This window comes from Stigmatopora nigra, chromosome 6 (genome assembly GCF_051989575.1).
Source record: "Stigmatopora nigra isolate UIUO_SnigA chromosome 6, RoL_Snig_1.1, whole genome shotgun sequence".
NCBI lineage: Eukaryota > Metazoa > Chordata > Actinopteri > Syngnathiformes > Syngnathidae > Stigmatopora > Stigmatopora nigra.
The window spans coordinates 7,583,026-7,605,570 of record NC_135513.1 but is presented as its reverse complement, the minus strand read 5'-3'; the positions used below and the strand labels follow the sequence as shown (position 1 = coordinate 7,605,570).

General features: G+C 38.3%; 3 protein-coding genes across 5 annotated transcripts; 1 reads left to right on the top strand and 2 right to left on the bottom strand.

Moving 5' to 3' along the window:
* Window positions 1-2,556: 2,556 nt before the first annotated feature.
* Window positions 2,557-8,011, bottom strand: myoz2b (myozenin 2b). Its single transcript, XM_077719159.1, has 6 exons — window positions 7,878-8,011; window positions 6,633-6,755; window positions 5,482-5,648; window positions 5,158-5,263; window positions 3,318-3,477; window positions 2,557-3,251 (listed from the first exon to the last, which is right to left on the bottom strand). The coding sequence occupies exons 2-6, from the start codon at window positions 6,712-6,714 to the stop codon at window positions 3,026-3,028; spliced, it is 741 nt and encodes a 246-aa protein (XP_077575285.1). The 5' UTR covers window positions 6,715-6,755; window positions 7,878-8,011; the 3' UTR covers window positions 2,557-3,025.
* Window positions 8,012-9,226: 1,215 nt separating this feature from the next.
* synpo2b (synaptopodin 2b) lies at window positions 9,227-17,591 on the bottom strand. 2 transcript variants are annotated; one of them, XM_077719795.1, is made up of 4 exons: window positions 17,351-17,591; window positions 15,158-15,625; window positions 12,560-14,532; window positions 9,227-10,507 (listed from the first exon to the last, which is right to left on the bottom strand). In XM_077719795.1, the coding sequence occupies exons 2-4, from the start codon at window positions 15,582-15,584 to the stop codon at window positions 10,055-10,057; spliced, it is 2,853 nt and encodes a 950-aa protein (XP_077575921.1). In that variant the 5' UTR covers window positions 15,585-15,625; window positions 17,351-17,591; the 3' UTR covers window positions 9,227-10,054. The 2 variants fall into 2 exon arrangements, with proteins under 2 accessions (XP_077575921.1, XP_077575922.1); XM_077719796.1 differs by having other exon boundaries at window positions 12,977-14,532; window positions 17,351-17,590.
* A 792-nt stretch (window positions 17,592-18,383) lies between these two features.
* On the top strand, window positions 18,384-21,862 carry LOC144197632 (solute carrier family 22 member 7-like). Of its 2 annotated transcripts, XM_077718127.1 has the most exons (10): window positions 18,384-18,802; window positions 19,225-19,328; window positions 19,413-19,567; window positions 19,639-19,807; window positions 19,877-20,000; window positions 20,085-20,194; window positions 20,429-20,643; window positions 20,709-20,817; window positions 20,889-21,095; window positions 21,816-21,862. In XM_077718127.1, the coding sequence occupies exons 1-10, from the start codon at window positions 18,428-18,430 to the stop codon at window positions 21,835-21,837; spliced, it is 1,590 nt and encodes a 529-aa protein (XP_077574253.1). In that variant the 5' UTR covers window positions 18,384-18,427; the 3' UTR covers window positions 21,838-21,862. The 2 variants fall into 2 exon arrangements, with proteins under 2 accessions (XP_077574253.1, XP_077574254.1); XM_077718128.1 differs by lacking the exon at window positions 21,816-21,862 and having other exon boundaries at window positions 20,893-21,044.
* Window positions 21,863-22,545: the final 683 nt, after the last annotated feature.

The following is a 22,545-nucleotide window of genomic DNA, read 5'->3' as shown; positions in this document are numbered from 1 at the left end:
TGGGTGTTTTTGTGTGTTTGTGTATGTGTGTGTGGGTGTGTGTGTTTTTTCTGTGGGTTGTGTGTGGGTGTGTGGGTGTAAGGGTGTTTGTCTGTGTGTGTTTGTGTTGTGTGTGGGTTGTGTGTCTATGTTTGTGTGTGGGTTGTGTGTGTGAGAGTTTGTGAGTTTGTGTGTGTGTGGGTTTGTGTGTGTCTGTGTGTGTTTGTCTGGGTGTGTGGGTATGTGGGTGTGAGTGTGTGTGTCGGAGTGAGTGTGTGTCTGTGTGTGTGGGTGTGTGAGTGTGTGTGAGTGTGTGTGTGTGTGTGTTTGTGTGTGTGTGTTTGTATGTGTGTATGTGGGTGTGTGTAGGGGGAGGAGTAAGGTCAGACTTGCAACTTGTCATGATGATGATGAGAGAAGACATCACATGACTGCGCCCGTTTCATAATCATGCAGCAGTGTGGGGACGAAACCCTTTTCTCCACATGCCTGTGCTTTGTGAAGGCTCAAATGCCAGGTAACGTGATGCTATATTTAGAATTTTGCAAGTCAAATAGCACGTGCGCCTCCATTAACTCATTGGCTGCCATTGAAGGGGGGAAATTGTAGTCCAAAGGTGTGCAGACTTTTTTTTAAATGGCTTCCATTGAGACGGGGAAAATTGTAGTCCAGGGGTGTGCAAACTTGTTTTTAATTGGCTGCCATTGAGAGGGGGGGAAAATGCATATATGTGAGTTTTAACCCTGAAGTAAAAGAAGGCAATTAGTAAAAAATTATATAATATGCTACTGTATTATAATGTCTATTTCATACAATAGCTCTTATTGTAGTGAACAATAAAATTAGAGAAAGCTTGCACCCAAAATGGAATGGTAGGGCCAGATGGAAGGGCCTTGCAGCCATTCAAACCCAGGTCAAGAAAAACTTATAACAAAAGAACATGCGTGATATTGCATCATTACTTTGCACAAAGGCTGAGGTCAAAAACAGGGCATTGTGTTCGTGTGGATTCGATGTTTACACAAATACGATTCTATTGGCAAAATACTGCTCAAGTGGTGGATACATCTGCTCATAGTTTTTTGAACTTTACCTTTGACCTTTAATCTGAAATTGCCTGCTATCTGAAAATTTCTGTTGGTGTTTAAATTCAATATGCATGAATAACAATTTAAGATGATTCATGACTCTCTGTTGAGTGTGAATGTTCATTAGTCTTAATTTGCACTACTGCTGTGTATTTTCACTGTGAGTACAGTATTTAAATGTTCTTAAATCCCGTATTTTCACGACTATAAGGCACACCACATTATAAAGCGCACCCTCAATGAATGACACATTTTACATTTTTTTCCCATATATAAGGCATAGTCGTCAAAATACGGTGTATATATATTATATTTTGACATTAATGCATTACAGTATTTTCATATGCTTATACTGTAATATTTAATAAATACACCTCTTGATAATTGTACTTGTGTACTTCTATTTTTGTCTGGGCGCCAGAACATGTATGGTATGTAGTTATTTATAAAAGAGGTTATCCTACTTCATAGTTTTTTGATTATTGCGGTCATGTCTGGTCAACAATATCCGCGATATTCGAGGGATTACTGTATATTCAGTCCCACCACCAATCCAAATAAGTGCTACCAAAATTCAATGGCTTCATAATTATATTATTATATTTTTAATTTCCACAATGTCAAGGTCCAGGGTTTCCAGCTGCTGCTTTATTTGAGATCCCAAGCATTTCCATCAGCACTGCGCATATCAGCAGTCTGGTTTCATTCAAACAAAGTATCTGTTGGCACACATTTAGCATTCTTTGGGATTCTGTCCAGAATGTGTCTCTGTGTGAAAGTAGAATTTATTCTAAACTCCTGTATTCCATCATTTAATGGGGTTTATCAGAGAAAAGCTAAAATTGAGAGACTAGTGTAACATACAGTAAGTATATGGTCAAGCAAAGTGGAGCATGAATATTGTGTGTGTCTGTTTATAGCGGTGTCTCTCCTCAACTGTCCCCATAGACACATGTGAGTTCTTCTTCCTGTGCTCTTATTAGTTTAATTGCCGCTCAGTCAGTCGGGGACGTCCTCTCTAGTGACAGTCCCGCGCCAACTTTGTAATGTCCCTCCATCTGCCCAAATGGGAGCTCTAAAGAAACATGACGCACACACTGACGGAGATCTTTTCTATATTGTTTCTTTCTGTGTCACCAGAATTAGAATCCCAACATATGACCGCTTGTGCAAATTGAACCTCCTTTCTGCAATGCAATGGGTTTTTATTTCCACTTTTCATGAACTTTGTTATGTTTCCCTGTCTCATTATATTGTATGATATTTAGTCATTTGAGCAGGAACAAGTCCACTCACTTCTCTTGTTTTGATCCATTAATATTTGTGATTATTTTGCATTATTACTGTCTCATCCATTTAATATCTAGTTTAATATGTGCTTGCTAGGACCTACTTTGTCTTTTTTAAGACATTTTCAGAAATTTAAGTGACTTCATTTTAATACAGTTTTTTTATATAACATTTTTGACATTCAGTAATGCAGTAAAACTGAGTCATGGCAGATTTTAATTGAATCGGTCACAATCCTCTCTAATAGTGTCATTCTAAAAATGCATTTACTCTTACAGTAAAAAGTATGAACATGACTTCAAGTTAAATCCCGCTATAATTTCCTACTGTTGAATAGATGAATGAAATAACTCTTATTCACTTAATAATTAATGTCTTTTTTTCTCCATTTTTGATTGAGTGACATCAACAAAGAAGCTCTTTTATTTACATACCATGTTCAGAACCACTGGCAACTCTTATGGGATCATTTTCTGCACAATCCATTCTCTATTTACATGACGTGTTAAGCGCACACACACACACTCATCTTTGGAGGCAGAGTTGAGTGTACTATTCCGCCGTTAGTTGCATGGAGGGGACCCAAAATGGCAACCTTATGACCCACTGCTATCCTGCATCCTCCTGACCCACCGGACCCCTGCCATCCCTTCCCGAGACCTCCTTCCTTACAGGTCTTCCGACTCTGGAATTTGGACTGACTCCAGGGTGATTGTGGGCAAGATGAGGTGGGTCCCCTCAGTTATCCATCCTTGGGCGCTCCTGTTGAAGGTGGGCCTCTTGATGCCCGGATCTTGAAGCTCCGGGTACTTGGGGAAGTTGAGGTCAAACTCTGGAAGTTTGAATGTGATTCCTCTTGGCGCTTTGTCAAACCCTCCGTATGGAGTCGCTACCCTGTAATTGGATATCTCAAGTTTTGAATATATTATCTAAAGGGCCACAGTTTAGAATTGATCTCACCGGTTGAAGCATTTGTATTCAGGAATTTCTGGAGGCTCCATCGCAGGCATGCCCAGTTTGAAGGTTTCAGCCAGTCCCGGCTCGTTGATGATGGCCTCCTCCCAGGGTGAGTGGTAGCATTTGGGCATAGAAGTGGCATTGAACTTCTCAGTGTTTGTGTCTATCAAAGAAAAACATACATTTGAAGGAAACTACTGCTTAAAGGGTAGAAGTGACGTGCCAGGTCATTTTTTTAAGAACAACATAATAGTTTAGAGTAAAAAGTATGGCTTACTAGTCCCATATAATAATAATTTGCATTTAGTTTTTCCCATTACTTTGGCTATTCACTTTTTAAAAATGTGTTTTACAATTTGAAGGAGAACAATCAATTGGTTTTTAGAAGAAAAAAAGTGTAATTTGTATAATGGCTCTGCTTGCAACTTAAATCACAATCTTAACCAAATTACTTAATAAATTCATTTTTCGTCCTACCTAATCAAAAATGATGTATAGGTACTCTTTCTCTAGCTGTCTTTACTAATAACAAAAGAGTTAAATTTCAATTCAAAATTATTTTTACAAATTATAGTTTGTTTTTAATTAAGATGCTGCAACTCCCCTCGTGCTTTACACAAATGGGAAATCCCAAACTATAAAGTATATACTTTATATATCATATTGAAAACATCTACAAGTCATAAGGAGGCATGTTTAAAACGTAACAATTTTACCATTTCAGTGTACGGCAACTGCAAAGAATGAATGTTTATGTGCAGAATTACGAGGGGGGGGGGGGGTGCTCGAAGAGCCCTTAGCCTTGGCAGGCAGACTTGTCCATCATTATGATCTTAGGTCTTAAAATAGCACATACTTGAAGTGTACACTCATCATGTAACATGCCCACTAGAATGGCACCCCTTCAGGACTAAGCTTGGTTGCTTTTGATGGATCATGATATAAAAACCCTGTCATTAATCATTGGTTTTTTTTTTTTTTTTTAAACTAAGACAGCTGCTCATGAATATGATTTTCAAATCGCTGATAGCCCAGGGCTCACTCTTATGACTCTACAGATTGTTGTTGTTGTTTTTTCATGTCAACATTACATAATCCCCAAGTCATGCTTGACTTTTTGGCAGTCAGTCTTATTTTTAGCGCACAGGGAAGTGGTAACACTTTGGGAATGACAAAATCACCCCCCAAAAAAATACAATAAATGAGACATGAACTTCACTGTAAAAAATGATTTTGGGGGGGCTCGCTTAAATATTGGTATTGGCATGTATTTTTTTTAAATGTTATTATTTTTTGTCATTTCATATGATGGATGCTGTGTTAAATTAGGTTAATATTAATTAGAGATGTTCCAATGCAATATTTTTTACTTTTTTTCCCCTTTTTTCATAATTTTTTAGGGGCATGCTCATTGTTACATTAGCTTGAAGTTAAAATATATGCCAAAATTTTGTATGACACAATAAAATAAATCTGGATTTGCAAAAAGTGCATACATGGAGTCAAAAAACTTGCATTTGAATAAAGCAAAAATTGCAAAAGAACTAGTGTTGGCATCAACAACAGGAACAATTTAGTGTGTTTGATTGGTACACTCGTTAACCAATCATTAACTTGACTTAACTTAACTAATCCTCACTCATAGGTTGACTTATCTTAACTTAACTTATCCTCACTCATAGGTTGACTTATCTTAACTTGGTCACTCCTCATCCATAGATAAGCAGCAGTAACATTTAGTTTCATATTTCAGCACACAATTGTATTGTTTAAATGCCAGTTGCATTGACAAGGGGCAATTATAGTAAAATTTAGATATGGAGTGGGTAAACATTTTTATTACCTGTAACAGTCGCATCTGGATTAGGAGCTTCTGCGTCTGCATCTCCATTGGATGGTGCGTCCACTTTAATTTCAATCATGTGTGCACTCTGGGCCAGAATATCGTTCTGCAAGATACAGAGTGAATTTGAGCCAAAGTTGAAGTCGACAGTCTCGACTTCTACGCCCTTAGAGAAACACATGCATCCACAAACACTGATAAACATGGAAGTAGCTTGTCAGCTAAGTGTCTAAGTATCCTCTTGAAGAAGGCCCTCTTTTCTCTTATCGTCATTGTGTTGTCACACACGGCACAAGGCGGATAATACAGCAATGGTAAACTCACGTTAAGCTGCGCGTTGGCCTCGTTTTGTATGCTTTCGAACGTGTACTTTTCTGATCGTCTCTGGCGCATCTTGAACAGCCGGGAGCCTCTGTTGGAGAGCAGGGACAGTTCCTCCAACATGATGTCTTTGGGGGTGCTATGTTTCTTTCCCAGATCCATCCCATTGCCTGGGATTACAAGCAAGAATACACAAAGAACATGTGCAGTTACGGTAACGGATAGATCCACAAGTTTGTTTCATTCTTCTACCAGGCTAAGTGAGCATGTTTTGTCTAATAAATGGTGCTCAAGAGTAACTTTTAAACCCTGCGATATCAACGTATCTATCTTGGAACAGTAATTTGCATATTAAAGCCTTTTTGTAACCTGAAAATGTTGTATATAGAAGCATTCATAAGTAGAGGTACCCCCGCGGCTCCTAAAACAAGATTAATAACAAAAATAATATATATTTGATCATGTATTTCAGCGTATTCATTCATTCATTTTATAAACCACTTATTCCACAGGGTTGATGAGGGGGTGCTGGAGCCTATGCCAGCTAACTTGGGGCATGAGGCAGGGGACAGCGTGGATTGGTGGCCAGTCAATCGCAGGACGGACAACCAATCAAAAAAACATACAAGTCCAGGGAGAACATGCAAACTACACAAAGTGAAAACCCACCTGGGATCGAACCCATGATCCTAAAACTGTGAAGCGGATGCGCTGACCTCTCCCCCGCCAAATCATCTCATGCTATTTAACCCTTACCTTTTTTTTTACATTGCATGTATCATGTCTTAACTTGTTGGATTTTCTGTACACATCATTCCTTGGAGTTACATGTCATATCAAACTAGTCATGGAAAATAAGTTGTGGTCATTGCACAGAATTAATTTGGATGTGACAGAAAGGCACTCAGCTGTCACAGAGCTTGACGTTATCTGAACAGCTCCACGCAGTTGGCCAACAAAAGATGCCGCCCTCCAGCCCTTGCCCTGCCCCACCCAGAAATAGAGCTTTGAAAAGGGCAAAGACAAAGCACTGGTTTCTATGGATAGTATGGTAGCCCTTGCCTTATTTATGGCAAGTTGGAGCGCTGACATTTTACTCTCTTGTATCCCTCGAAGGGATATTGTATTTTTGCAACAGTGTCGTGTGCCCATACCATTGGTACTGTGGACTTCTCGACAAATAGCTGCTGCATGCTTCTTCCTCTCTCCAGCTGGCATTGTACAGAATTGTGACATTGGAAGTCCTGGCAAGGTTGTTATGGAGTGCAACGGGAGTACTGGAAACACATGCATGACACTCCATGAAGTTGTTTGGACTTTGAATACATGATAGGGTTGACTTTGTGCCATTTTTTTATCACGTGGGACAGTAGAGAAACCATTGAATGGGTCAGATAATGATGAAAGTATACAGGGATACAGTGATGGGTAATAGGTGGTATATTTTTCATAGAAATAGATGTACAAGGACAAAACAAGATTTTTAGGACTGTATTCTGTTTACTATGATACTAAAGCACATTAGTTTTGAGGGTGTGTTTTGTTCTGTACATGTTTCAGAATGGCTAATATTATGTTCAATTTAAAAAAAGTTTACACCCTTTTAATTAAAAGAAATCAGTGAAACAAGGTAAGTAAATACAAATCTTTATCATGGAATATTGATTCTTTTATTTAAAGAGATTTTACAAGTAGCACTTAAAATTCTTTGAATATGTTTTAATTATTGTTATTATAATGTCATATTTAATCCCAATTTTGTCATTTTGGCTTATGTTTGTCTTCTTAACTTTTTATACAGAACATTAACTGATTCAACTGCACATTCTAACCTATTACATGTGTTTTCTATATTAAATAGTAGATAGATTGTTAACATAAAATTAGATATTAAAACATGCTCTACTGCAGTAAAACAATACATTTTAAATGGGTCTTTGCTATAAGAAAATTATTCATGGTATTTTTGCATCATTAAAGTTTCATCATGTTTTATTAATTAATTCAAACATACAATACAGAAACAAATTACATAACTCATCGGCACTGTTCTGCAGTAATTGCACTGGAAATTCACATTTTAAACCTACATGTGCTATAAGTAGTTTTATTTCACTTTAATTCTACTGCAAGCCTTTTATTTGGTCCATTATTGACCGTTATTCGAACTATGTAAAAAAGGTGACCCTCACCCTCACCTTTTATTCTTTCCAGAAAGACTGCTATATTCAAATATAGAACTTTGCCATTTGATATGAGCAATTTCTAGACTTATCGTTAGAAGGCACAATGTGAAAACGTTAAACAAGAAAGAGATGATGTTTGGGAAATTATACGTTTAGAACGCACTGACAAACATATAAATAAAAAGAAAGAAGTCTATCTAGAGTTTAGCGTACCTGCGATGGTGTCCTGGGCCTGCAAGCTGTATCCTGGAGGGGGAAAAGCAGGTGACGCTCAGGGGTCGAACTCCACCGGCCGACTTGATCTTCGCTGATCTTCACACTCGTCGACACTAAAGCCACACGGCCAGGGTGTCTCTGTGTCTGTTGTGCATGGAATGCAACTTGCATCAATAGGCTAAATATAACCTGACAAACACTCCAGAGCACTCTCAAACACCATCCGGCAGTCGTTGAGGATGGAACGAAACAAGTCATCTGACCAGAACGTCTTCCTCCTCTAGAGATAAAGAACATGGCTTAGAAGTTGCATTAGACGTTTCATTTGTCAACATTTCACTGGAGTAAAACCTCCAGGCAATCTAGGAATTTATTGATATTCCGTACAGACTGCATTCATAAGTGACCTTCTTCATTCATACAATCAAGTTACTCGTTTTCCATTTGCACGGCAACCCAACAAAAATGTCACAAAACATGACTAATGTGTGACAGATGGACCTTTTTAAGTGAATGTGAATGTCATGGAATGTATGAATGGCAACATATGAGTAAACAACTGTTGTGGTACCTTCGGTCAGGAGGTGGAAGCTTGAGTCGTTCTGGCACGAAGGGTCGACAGTACGATTCTGGGTTTTTACTGCCCGCTGTGAAATAATGTCTTTGAGCAAGAAACTGAAACAGGATTTCGGGTTGTCTGTTGGGACTGTAAATGAAGTCATGATGATTATGCTATTGGACTATAGGTAGTGCTACTTTTGTGTTTTGGTGTACGTTACTGCAGTTGGTCTTAAAGTGCTATATAACATACCTGTCAACTGGTACGTTCTCGCCGTAATTGGTACAACTGAAAGCCCATTTTTATATTGGTACGCTGTACACATGAAAATGGTACGCTAAACGGTGATTTTGAGAAAAAAAAATAAATTAAGGCACTTTCTAGCCATTTTTCACCATCCGCCATTGTTTCTTCCCGGAAACGCATGTCTGCCAAGTGATATATGTACCGGCGCCTCTGATTGGCTAAAAAAAAAAGATCATGATAAACATTTCGTTTTGTAACACTTTCACCATGTGATTTCCGTTTCCTGTTCCCTTGTTTATGTAAAGTGGTAAGATTTTCCATGTATTTATACATATATGTAAGGGCGAAAACAAAATTTGGTAAGATCACAAATGGTTCGAGGTTGACAGGTATGCAAGTGTGATGAAACTTCAAGTAGACGATTCATCTCTTCTGGGGAATGGAATGACATGACAAAAAAAATCATAAATCAAATATATATGAGTTTGAAGGACTTTACAGGTTTCACCCACTTCATTGAAAATAAAGTACATATTGTCCATTGCAATTTTTCAAATTTTAATACTGTAATTTGTGCAAACGGTGCCAACACGATGTATTTAACCAAAATTGTTACATAAATGGTGCCTTTGCATGCAACAAGCCTCCAACTTCACCTTCATATGTTAATTTTCATTGTCAGGGGAGAAAAACTTCTCATTATTTCTGCTCTTGACATGTGCTGATGTTTAAAAATAATTTGAAATACATGAAAAATATATGTTCAAAAATAAAACGTGACAGCTTTCCTCGTTAATTGTGCCTCATTTTTCAGAAGTAAGTTTTAGTGTCAAGTGTCAAACACAGCACAAAATGCGGAAAATGTTTCCTCATGATTCTAAAACATGAAATACTACTAAACACCACTTTTAGACACTTCAGTTGAATTCTTTTTTATCATAAGTAACACAGTGAATGAATCTATTTATTGAAAAAACGCCTACTTTCAGTGAATGTGTATATTATAGTACACTAGAACATTGCCAAGACACTCCAATTCATCAGGGCCCATTAAAAACAACTAATAAATTATATTTTATGAATAATTGCAAATTGGATTGTTGTTTTGTAAAGGCAAGAAAGTGTTATGGTGAAACATATGGTTTTAATTGTGTGTTTTAGTGTGTCTGTCTCTTTTGGCAGGTCACTTTGTGGTGTGCCTCTTTGACTCTCAAAGTTTAAAAGTTTTGCTTGTTGTGTTTAACTTATTCACCACCCTTACAATAGAAGAAAATGCAAAATGAAAAAAAAAAACGTAAGTCCTGGAATAAGATTCAAACTCAAAAACCACTTCACTTAGTTTCTGAAAGCCTCCAAAGTGTTATCTCTCTTATATAATTCTGGGTTTACCAGCTGGCTTAAGTGGCTGGGCTGGTCTAAAAGGAGGCCCGTATGCTGTTGTTATTTCGTCATATGCGCTTTTCATTCTCATGGATGTCGAGGTCATGTAAGCAGGGACCATACGGCATTGACCCTGACTAGCCAGCGGATCAAGTGACAGCCTGCATTTCCAATCTTTCCGAGGCTCGGACAGGGACCTACGGGACCCCGTGGCCCTGACACGTGAGACATTTTGGTATGTAAAGGCGTCATCCACCAAACCGTAGGGGCTCTGAGATGCAACCTCCCAGGGCGTGGGCGGTTTATAGGGGGTGACGTTTGATGCCCGGGTTGGCTTTGCAAGGGAAATACATTGGTGAGGTGTCTGTGTGCTCATAGGTGACAGATGCCCAGAAGAGGAAGAGTGTCTGGGCAGGCTGAGGGAGCGACTTCTACCTTTTCCCTGAAAGAAAATATACAGCCTGTTAGAAATGGCAATGATTGTTATTCATTTTTTTGTGTCTTCAGTCCAAAATTGATACAAAAATGCTTGTATAGGCTCAACTGGCAGTCTTTTTGAAGGCGTAATTGAAAAACTGTTTTTTTTTTTTTGTGTAACATAATTGGATTGTTCAAAAGTAGCAACAATATCATTTAGACAACAGAGGAAGGAATAGATCTTGTTTATTCCTGGGTGAAATTTTCTGATACCACATGAATATTGGACTATTATACACTAAAGGCCAAAAGCTAAAAAAAAATTTAAAAGGAAAATAGGAAGGTGTTTGTCTAATTTAGTATCATTGTTTTCCCCTTAATACATCCTAAATAATTCATTTTCTATAATTTAGCAAAATGGTTTAGACTTTTCGCTGGTTTGTGTTCTCCCTGAGTCTGAGTGGGTTTTCTCCGGGAACCCCGGTTTCCTCCCACATTCCAAAGACATGCATGGACGGTTGATTGAACGCTCTAAATTACCCCTAGAGTGAATGGTTGTCTGTCTCCTTACGTCCTGCTATCGGCTGGCCACCGATTCAGGGTGTCACCCGCCTCTTGCCCGAAGTCAGCTGGGATAGGCTCCAGCACCCCCCACGACCCTAATGAGCATAAAGTGGTTCAGAAAATGAGATGAGATTATTAGACAGCAGAGTTTTGGACTTTGCTGCCATCCTCTGGTTACACTTTCATTACACTAGTTTTTAGGTGGGGGTTAAATGTTCAATGAAATGATTCATTCATTCATTTTCCGTAGGGTTTATCCTCACAAGGGTCGCAGGGGATGCTCGAGCCTATTCCAGCTATTATTTAAAAATCATTTAAGTAAACTCTCTTAGACTCTTCTTAAAAACTTAACGTTTGTTTGAATGTTTATTATTTTTCGTGAATATAGTCATGTTACCAGAGAGCTCTAAAAGTCTCAATTAATTTTTTGGTGTGCTATTTGCACTCCGTTCTCTAATATTTGTTCTAATTCCAATCCAATACATTTCTATTCTACTTAGAGACTGCCATCCCAAAGCATAAATAGAAATGAACATCATTTGACTCAGGGCTTTAATATGATACCATACTTTGGATTTTGATTTAGACTTTAGATAGTAGTAAATCATAGGACAGTAAAACAGATGACAGTGGAAAAGACAGATAAAAATAGATTGGAAAAAATAGAAACAAAAGCTGAACACAGAAAGTGGACAAGGATGAGAAAAGAGAATTTTAATTTTGCTCAAACAAAATGTGTATGAAAATTTCATACGGTATCACAAAGACAGACAAAAGGAGAGAAGATTTATTTTTTGATACTAAATGTACGCATTCAACATTGTCTCTATTTCTGAAGACTTTGGAATGAGATTGAAGGTATTCACAATAATATCTAAGAAGTGCATGCACCTTTTCTCCCAAACACACTAATAAAAATGTTCTTTCAACATATAAATTATCAGTTATTATGTATTCATTGATTGAATATTTTTCAATATGTACTTACTATACAATGTCAATGTACAGGTCATATTTTATTTAGTTTTATTCTCCTTGACATCTTGTTTGAACAACTGTCAGGAAGCTGACCTAGAAAAGCTTGACGTTTCTATTCCACAGAAAGCATGCTTAAGCTCATACTTTGACACGTGCTGTCAAGTGAAGCATTTTATTGTCTGCTTTATTAAACAACTGTTTTCAGTCATCTCAGTGTTGGTTGTGTTGCTACACCAGTAGGTTATTTCTGGACCTAATTTAGCATCACAACAGGCCTCCACTGTTTAGTTGTCGCTACCGACTTTTTAGCAGAAAATTTAGGCCGAGGAGCCATTAGACGTGTGCTGGGAGAAATTAAAGATGCAGGAAAGAAAGAAGAAGATAAGCTGCCGACCCAAGGCGAGTGCTGGAAAGCCGTGTTTGTGGCTTGCACGCTCGGTGCTTGCTTGGCAACGATGTGATGGCCAGTGTGCTTTTCGTCCAGGTCAACTGCAAAAAGTTGAGCCGATTTGGTGGAGGAAGTTGAAGAACTTACCGGACCGGAGGACTTAGCTGAGGACTTGGCAGAAGTCTCTGATTTGCTTTCAAAATCGGGCTCAGCGATATTAGGAGAATGAGAGAGGCCAGATCTTTGTTTGAGTTTTTGGGTCAGTTCAAACTTTGACGGTGGAGCGGGTTTGCCTATAGGGTTTTTAGCCTCTGAGGCTGCTTCGTAATGGAACAGTGAAGAATCCAAATAATGTGGCTGATGTTTCATGACATCTAAAGTGTTGAAGTGTTTTGGCGATGGTTTGGTTGCTACTGTTGGTTTCGTTGGCTCTGCTTTTTTCATTGCTGGTGAATTATAAAAAGGGGAGTGAAGTGGATTGTAGGATAAAGGGGGCGGTGCGCGAATATTGGATGAGTATCTCCAAGAGTGGGGTAATGACATTGTTGGAGAAGTGCATCTCACCTGGTTTGTTGTTGGGGTGCCAACCACAAACTTGTCCTTTCTGGACGCTCTCTTGGAAAACAACTCTTGGCCTTCTCCCTCAATGGTGCGATCGCCAGCAGGCCGATCAAAACCTCCGCCAAAGACTTTTGGATGAGGCAGTGACATATTTGATATGAATGATTTCATTGGTTTTGGTGGACTAGAGGCAATGGAACTTGAAATACTCTCTTGTCTACTCTGCAAGGTTGACTGTGAGTGATGTGGGCTGAAAGAAGGACAGCTTGTCTGCAGACTCACAGCAGTTCTGGGTCGCGGTTTGCTCCAATTAGTCGTGGGTGCCTGAATACGAGGCTGAAAAGAAGAGCTGAGCGATACCCGGCCAAAGGCAGGTGATTGAATTGTTGCCTGTGCTGGATCTCTTTCCGAGGAGTCGGCCGTTTTTTTAGTTTGAGAGCAGTTCTGGTCTGTGTAACGGTGATGTCGCTGGGGTCCCGATACCTGCTCGTGTTGTGACGTCCTCAGAGGAAGACAGGGGTTATTCGGAGGGCCTCTTAACCATGGTGGACTTTTGGGGTTGATGGCAGGCTTGGGTGCAACCGGGGGTGGATTCTTAAGTTTAACTGCTCTTGGTTGCATGAAGTTACAAGCTTCTGCCCCCAGACTAAAACAGTCTTCCTCTGCCTCTATATAGGATGTGCTTTCCCGAGAGTCTGATTCTTGTTTTTGAGTTGTTTGATAGTGTTTGTTAGTGCTTTTACGTCTTGACTCTGGCAGGTTGCAAGCCCTTATTGCAGGTACAGTTATTCTCTCATCCCTGGAAGCTATGATGTCTCCAGTTGGGGACCAAGCGTGTGGGTTTGAAATGATCGGAACGGGTACCTTATATGTTGACACAGCTTTGTTTCTCACTGAAAAAATAGGGCTGGCAGGCATCCTGTGAGAGGACAGACCAGGTTGACCTCCTAAAAAGGGCTTTGCCGTCCTGTTTGAAACCGCAGATCTGGGATGGTTTGTCTGATCAATGTGTCTATCCATGTAGTTGACCTGTTCAGAAAGATTGGACATTTTCTTGGCCTTGTAAATATTACTTGCTACTGGAAATCCAGGTTCTGACGGTGCCTTCAAATATAATGCTTTATTATGCCATTCTCGCTCGGAATCAACTCCTTGCATGTGTTTACGGCGGTGCGCAAACATCAAGGCGCCCTTTCCTTCCGTCCCAGAGAAAACTTCCATTTCTTGAACACCTCCCCAATTTACACTTGAATCATGCTGCCTGTGATAAATGGTGTATTCTTCTCCAAAGTCCGGATCGCTGGTTCTGACAAAGTCAAGCTCAGGCTCCTGGAATTCACTTGCTTCTTCTTCCAATTCTTTTTGACTGTCAAACTTGCTGTCACTAGTCCCATAACTTACGAGTGTGTACTTCTTCACCCTTTGCTGGCATTTTTTGAACAATACGGCTCCCTTATTTTGCGGGTCGGGTGCAGCAGTTAAAAGGTGAGCAATTCTCTTACATTTGGACTTGTTCTCATTAACCTGCCTTTGTGATTGGCTTTCATCTTCATCAATACCTAATGCAAAGACAGGGAGAGAAAATAAACATGTCAATGTATGATTTATTCAGAAATTTGACTTTTTGAATATCCCAGCTAACTTTCTAGTGTAAGTCATTCTTGTTACAATTTTATATAAATAACAAAAACTGAAAGGAAGCCATCGATGGGTCGTAAAAGCTCCTTTTGCAAGTGCTCTAATAAAAGCATCATATTCACTTACAGCTAACTCAGGGAGGTAGGCAAAGTCAGGAACTCACTTTGAACCAGGGATCAAATGACAGACTGGGCTGACACATGCTAGTGTCCATCAAATAAGGTTATGACGCCTAATCATATGGTCATATTTTATTCTTATCTGACTCCCTACCTAAAAAAAGCCATGGGAATTTTCTCACCAAGTGTTTTTTCTTAGAAAAAAATATTCTTGCAGGACCCAATCAAATTGGGCATTGGCTGTGCAAAACATACTGTTTTGTTTTTGTCAATTAAGACATTTTATTTCAAAAGCATGTAATGAATGACATGATATTATTCTGTTTATGTACATGCATGCATATTTGAAATGTACATATTGTACAAAAATCATCCACAAATATCAGGGTTATACAGGTTGAGGTAGAAGATTTGATACTTTACTTACATGTACACTTTTCTCCGTGACTGTCCTCTCTGCAAAGATCTGTGTCAAACTCTGACTTCCACCTCTCTGCCTGCTCAGCACTCTCAACTGAGATTCCAAAGATGAGTGTGGCAGGAGGTACTTCAGCACTCCCTCCTTCTGAAGATTCAACTCTCCTGTTTCCAGTCCCTTGGCCCTGCCTACAACTGGCGCACAGGGGCTCAGTAGTCAGGGGCATTTCAGGACCATGTCCAAGGAAGGACGAAGACGAATGTGTGAGTGGCCTTGGCATTTGCCCACGTTCCAGGTCATGCCTCTTTGATTTTGAATGAATTTCATCATCGGATTCTTCTGGGGATTCAAGGATACCAGATTCGTTGGAACCATCCGAAACTGACCAAGGACCTGAAGGGCCCATGTTGTCTGGGTTGTCGGTTTCCACTTCCATTTTATCTTCTCCTATAAAATCCTCAGCGTTGCAAACAATGCCTGAGATAAAATAAATAAATAAATAAATAAGAGAGAGATGAGCTATTTCAGTTCTATTTATGTTTCATAGCTAAGATTAGTGTATTTAAGGGGTACATTTCCCGCTAGTAAATATTTGCCCGGCGGGGAATGGTTAGTACATCTGCCTCACAATTCTGAGATTGAGGTTTCGATCCCAGGTTGGTTCTCCTGTGTGGAGTTTGCATGTTTTTCCAGGGCTTGCATGGGTTTTATCAGGGTACTCCCCCCATATTCCCAAAACATGCATGGTAGGCTGGTTGACACTCGAAATTTTACCCAAGTATGAGTGTGAGCATGAATGCTTGTCCTTCTCCTCTGCCCTGCGATTGGCTGGCCACCAATTAAGAGTGTCCCTCTCCTGGTGCCTGAAGTCAACTGGGATAGGACCCAGCACCCCCTGCGGCTCTTGTGTGGATAAGCATTTCAGAAAATGAATGAAGGAATGAATTAAATAGTTGACTTACAGGTCTTATAGGGAGCTTCACCTTGCTTTTGGTGATTCAGTCACGCTCTAAATGGAATGGTATTTAATATGATGGGGAAAACAGCACAAGAAAAACAAATGAGTGGATGCTCTCCAACTTCTCCTGTTTATAAAAGGAGGGTAGATGTCACCCTAACAAGCACTGCAGCAACATTTCCATTTATGAACGAAAGACAGTGTGTATTTGTTTTATATTTCAACCAGATGGCATAACCCACTACTGAATATATTGTTTATCATTCAGTGGTGTTATAAAATGGCAAAATATCTCAATTCATCTCATCTCGTGTTCTGAACCGCTTTATCCTCACTGGGGTCATGGGGGTGCTGGAGCCCATCCCAGCTGACAATCACATTCACAATCATACCTAGGGGAAATTTAGAGTATCCAATCAGCCTACCATGCGTGTCTTTGGAATGTGTGAGGAAACCGGAGTACCCAGAGAAAACCCACACAGGCCCAGGAAGAACATGCAAACTCCATACAGGTGGAGCGACCTGGATTTGAACCCAGGTCCCCAGTGTGAGGCTTAATGCGCTAAACACTCATCCGCAGGGCTACCATGGCAAAATACATTTAGCTAAATTCATACCAAAACAAAAAGTCACAGATTTTTGCTTCTAGCTATTAGTTACCACAAGATGGTAGCATAGTGATTATGTTTTGGGCCTAAACCTGACCAACTTGGTTCCACTTCATTCTACCACTTAAGACTCAAGACTTAATTTCTATCTCCTAGTAAGGCATTACACTTGCTACGATTGCCCATCTCCATGGCAACAGGAAGTCAGCATTCTTGAAAAAATGAGCGATGTTTTGGTTTCTTTACAACTGACCTCGAGCAGATGTTTCCAAATGAATACCTCAACTGGGTTTTGATGTTTTTTCTTGATGTTAAAAGTATAGTGAGGAAAATGAGCTCAATTCCCTACAGAGAAGTTTTGTCAAAGTTAACAATTTTGTTTTTCCTTAGTTAAGAGCTCAACACAATCTAAAAACAATTGAAAAGACATCAGACACAGAGTAGCAGTATAATTTCTCCTCTTAAATTTAGATTCAAATAAAGAAAACAATCATAGATTCTAAATAATAATAATATTGTTCTAGTGTCCAAACCAAACTACAAAATAAATTCAAGTATGAATCCATAATAACATACAACAGCAGTAGCTGAATAGGAAGTCCGAGTTTATGAGCCACTGTAAAAATTGTTACTTACAATAATTTAGAGTTCATTGTTCGTCGTCCCTGAAATGATTCCTCTCCTTAGGGGGTAACAGCCTTGTACTCTTCATCCTACTTCTTGTTTGCATTGATGGAAAATAGATCCAAGTACAGATTATTTGAAAGAAGTAGAGAGGTTTGGGTCATCTAGTAACTGGCTGGAGTGCTTCTTTGTTCTTTTGATAGTAGTTATTAAAGAGCGAGAAGAGGTATTGAAGCACCCCTGGACACAGTTGAGTTATCATCTCACATGGCTCCACTAAGGAAGAGTGAGTTACACTGCCTTGTGAAAGTATTCGGCCCCCTTGAACTTTTCAACCATATTTCAGGCTTCAAACATAAAGACATGATTTCTTTTTAAATAAAAAATCAACAATGAGTGGGATATAATAGTGAAGTGGAATGAAATCTATTGCTTATACTTTTTTAACAGATAAAAATCTCCAATATTATTTGGCCCCTTTACTTTCAGTGCAGAAAATTTTCCATGAAGATCTCTGAAAGGCCAAGTTGGCTCAAAAGTATACATGTTTTACACCCACCACATAATTAAAATGTATGCAAATAATATTTTTGTTAAACTTTAATCCATTAATAAGAAAAATACATAAACAGAAAAGATGGCATGTATTTTAAAATGTGTAAATTCAAATTTTTCTCATCTTCAAATAAATATAATACCACTACATCGGTGTGAGTTTTTGGGTTTTTCTTTTGTAAAAAAAACTGCAAATAATTGCTGATAATCATTGATAAAGAAATGCATTGGCAACAAATGTACTTATTTATTTTTATCTATTTAACCGATTCCATCTCCAGCTTTACTGTATATTACAAATTTAAGTAAATATAAACCCTTACACATTCATTTATATAGAAATTTTCCATTATCAAGTCAACAGTGTACCAAATGACCACATCTGTCATATTATTCGCTGAAATAAGCTTAAGGGTTAAGGACATGTGTAATTATTAACTTAACTATGATAAAGCTTACCGTGCCCAGGGCTGAACGCACTTTACTTCCATCGGAAACGGCAGCTCATCTCAGTGAGTCCAGAAGCCAATCAAAATGAAATTTGACAACATACTTGCAGAAATTGGTGGAGTTGGAAAATTCCAAATGAAGTTAATCTTGATCCAGGTCTTATCTCGAATCACGCTACCTTGTCACTTCCTGCTAAATAACTTCATGGCAGGGGTTCCATCTCACCACTGCAATATCAGCAGATTGGATAACCTCAGCATCTTTTCAAATTTGACCTTGGAACAGAAGCTGGTCATTGCTATTCCGACAGAGTTGGATGGGAGTCCGAGTTCCTGTCTGATGTTTTCTGAGCCTCAACATTCGCAGCTTTTGAACAGCGGTGAGGAGCCATCTATTGTACAGTGTCAAAATGGATGGGTGTACGACAAACAAGATTTTAAATCAACATTGGCAACAGAAGTAAGTTAGTTTTTCTTTCGTTTGTGATCCAATTAATATTTAATATAAGATTTAACTTTCATGGCACCACACATTAGATACCATATAGAAGAAAAATACTTCGAGGTATTTGTTTTTTATACTTCTTTTCGAAATGACAAATATTTCTTCAAATTAAATAGTCGAGGAAAATACACCCATACATGTATTATGCAGTACAACTTCATGGTGGCAGTTGTGGTTAATTTAGCAATGAAACAAGCAAAAAATAATGATGCTCAATAGTTTAATGCATTACTGTAATTAAAAATGCTACTAATTTGCAGTCAAATGTGAAAAGGAACAAAACATTGGCAGCTTTCTACATATACGAATTGCTTCAAGAAGAAATATATGATGTAAATATTTTGCAGTTTTATGTAACATTTTTATTTTCTCCATAGTGGGATCTTGTATGCAACAGGAAAGGTATGAACAAGGCAACGGCCACCATCTTCTTCATTGGTGTCATGCTAGGAGCCCCTTTGTTTGGATATCTTAGTGACCGGTAGATTGATCAAACTCTCAAGTTTTATGGAAACTCAATTGTTGTATTCCAGTAAATGACACACTACTTCTTTTCTGTGTACAGGTTTGGCAGGCGACGGATGCTCTTGGTGTCCTATTTGACAACTATGACATTTGCCCTGCTAAGTGCATTCTCCATGTCTTATGCAATATTTGTAGTCATGCGTTTTTTTACCGGGATGTCCATTTCTGGAATAAGTATCATCTCCATAGTTCTAAGTAATTTAAGTCATATTTTCATATTTCACTTCATAATTTGGCTACTCTCTATAATACAATTATCTCCTCAGATTTAGAATGGTTGGGCGTGGAACAGAGGACTCTTTTTGGAATACTCTTCAGCTTGGATTGGACACTGGGAAACTGCCTTTTAGTTGGAATTGCATATATGGTAAATGAATGGAGGCTGCTCATTCTGGCTGTGACTTCGCCACTAATACTGTCTTTGGTTGCTTGGAGGTATTAAAGGTGCAGCGTTTACAATATGTAGGCAATTATTTCAAGGTGAGGCAATGTTTGTATGGTCAGGTGGCTTCCGGAGTCTGGGAGGTGGCTCGTGGCGAACGGAAAGGTGAAAGATGCTCATTATTATATCAATCAATGTGCAGAAATGAACAACAGAAGCATGTGCATGGACTCCATCACCCCAATGGTATATTTCAGATTAATTTTCTTCCTGTTCAGTCAGTGTTGAGATGACCCGTAAGAATTTTATGTTTCTATCTTTGCTTTGCAGACTTTACTGGAATCTCTTGATACTGACTCCAATGACAAGAAGTACACTTTTATTGATCTTTTCAAGACAAGAAACATAAGAAAAATTGCCATATGCTCTGGGATTGTATGGTAAATTCACACTTTAAAGAACTTTTTATTTGTAAACTTCTCTGCAGAATACTTTATCTCTGAGCAATTCATTGATAAAGCAGGTATAAGGGAGCTCAAAGGTTACACCTTGTTGAATTATTAAAACGGTTAGTTTAAGATTCCTGGAAATGAAATAAGAGTGTTTTGTGTGGATAGATTTCTGCAAAACTCTCCAACAAGTCATTGAATGATTGTTTTGTTCCCCTCCCGCAGGTTTGGAGTGGCATTTACCTACTATGGAATAAGTCTGAATATCAGTGGGTTTGGATTAAACTTGTACCTGACTCAATTTATCTTTGCATCAACTGAATTGCCAATGAAGTTTGCCCTTTATCTCTCAATGGAAAAAATTGGGAGAAAACTTGTCCAGGCAGGGACTTTGCTATTGACTGGACTCTTCCTTTTCATCAACATGTTTGTCCCAAAAGGTAGTAAATAGTGGCGATATAAATATACTGTAAACAATCCGATAAAATGTTGAAACTTCCTTTAGAGAGGTGGATCATGCGTACCATTTTCGGAGTCCTGGGAAAAGGTGTGTCTGAAGCATCGTTTACAGTTATATTCTTCTACACAATTGAGTTATATCCTACAGTTATACGGTTAGTCCACAATAAATTGAGTCAACTATTTCTGGCATTGCATTACATGAAACACTTTTTTTTGTATTCAGACAGAATGGCGTAGGCTACACGTCTTTTGTGGCACGGCTGGCTGTTTCCATATCGCCATTGATTATGCTACTAGAGGATTTGTGGCCTCTCCTACCAGCCATGACTTACTGCGGAATGGCACTCGTGTCTGGTTTAGTGGCATTACTCCTGCCAGAAACACGAAATACCAAAATGCCTGATTTTATTGATGATATTGACAAACCAAGGTAAAGTGTTGAAACCTCTTCTGGCATTCTTGCTCTTTTTTTCTCCATACTTACAGAAGTTTAGCCTCACTAACTCCTAACAGTTTCTTAATGGTAGGCTAGCTGTATCATGGTAGATGAGATTCCTGTAACAAAACATCATCCACATTGTAACCAGCTATTGTAAAAATTAGACACTTGGCACTTAAACAGCGTACATGCATACAGCATTTTAAGAGATGGCCTTATTTGAGTAATTTAATAGTTATTTAGTTTGAAAAAAGATCACTTGTTCTATAGGTTTGACAGCTGTGCTTTTCTTTATGTTTTTTTTAATAGTTTTGGCTGCAGTACCCTAAACCGTCAACCCCACCACACAATGTATCTATTTATTTTGGCCTTTCTAAAATCATAGTACTCCTGAATGAACATTGCAATTATTCCTATTTCCTTCATATTTTTTTTCTTATGGCTGTCTTGCTACTGCAACCAAGAAATTTCCAAAATACAGGATGAAATAAATTTCTAATCTAATATTATATATTTAAAAAAAAATCTAGTAATATATTTGAGTGCCGTGTTCTTTTATATCTATTTTAATTTTTCTAAAGAAAAACAAATCTATATTTTAAGAAATCAGTACTCTGCACAGTACAAAAATGTCATTAATATACATATTTTTCTGAACTAATTATTCCATGCATGAAAGTACTAATTAACATCCTCTGTACTACATTACAGGGAAAAAATTAACATCAAGTAAGGTGAACTAATGAAGAATGGAATGCTCAAATTCTATTCATTATGCCCAAGAAGGAAAACAACTGCGGAACTGCAAAAGTACATGGCAATAAAGTTTGAATACTCAATAACTGAACTGTTCTTTTGACCAGACTGACAGAGACTGTAACCTGTAAGAGATTTTACATTTTAAGTCAATGATTATGCATATGTTTGAAAATTATTACAAGTGGGGATTAGATATGAAAGTGTTACGTCAGGAGGATTTTTTAACGTGTTTGGAAATCTGGAAATAAAAATGCATGTGTAAAAATGGAAGATGTACATGTTGATTGTTGTGGTATTCTTACAAAGTAAGAGTAAGATTACAGAAGGATTGTTTGACTTGATATGATGCATTTTATGTCAGTCTTGTTTTGGCGACAATATTTCAAATGGAAGATAAACAATTTAAAGTGACCCCTCACATGTATGTTTTTGGAATTTGGTTAATAAACGACAAAAATGAATAAAAAAATAAGACTGAGTAGCACATGCACACAAACTGAAATTCATTTGTGTATCTGTTGCATAGTTTGAATGACCAAGAAAGAATTAAGCAGTTTCCCTCAAAGGGAAGTAAATTTCGCCTTGAAACTGATTCTTTTTTATTTATTTAATGAAGCTTGGATTTCACAATACCTCACAATTTCTAAAGAAACCTTTGCTCAGTCATTATCCAGTGCTTGAA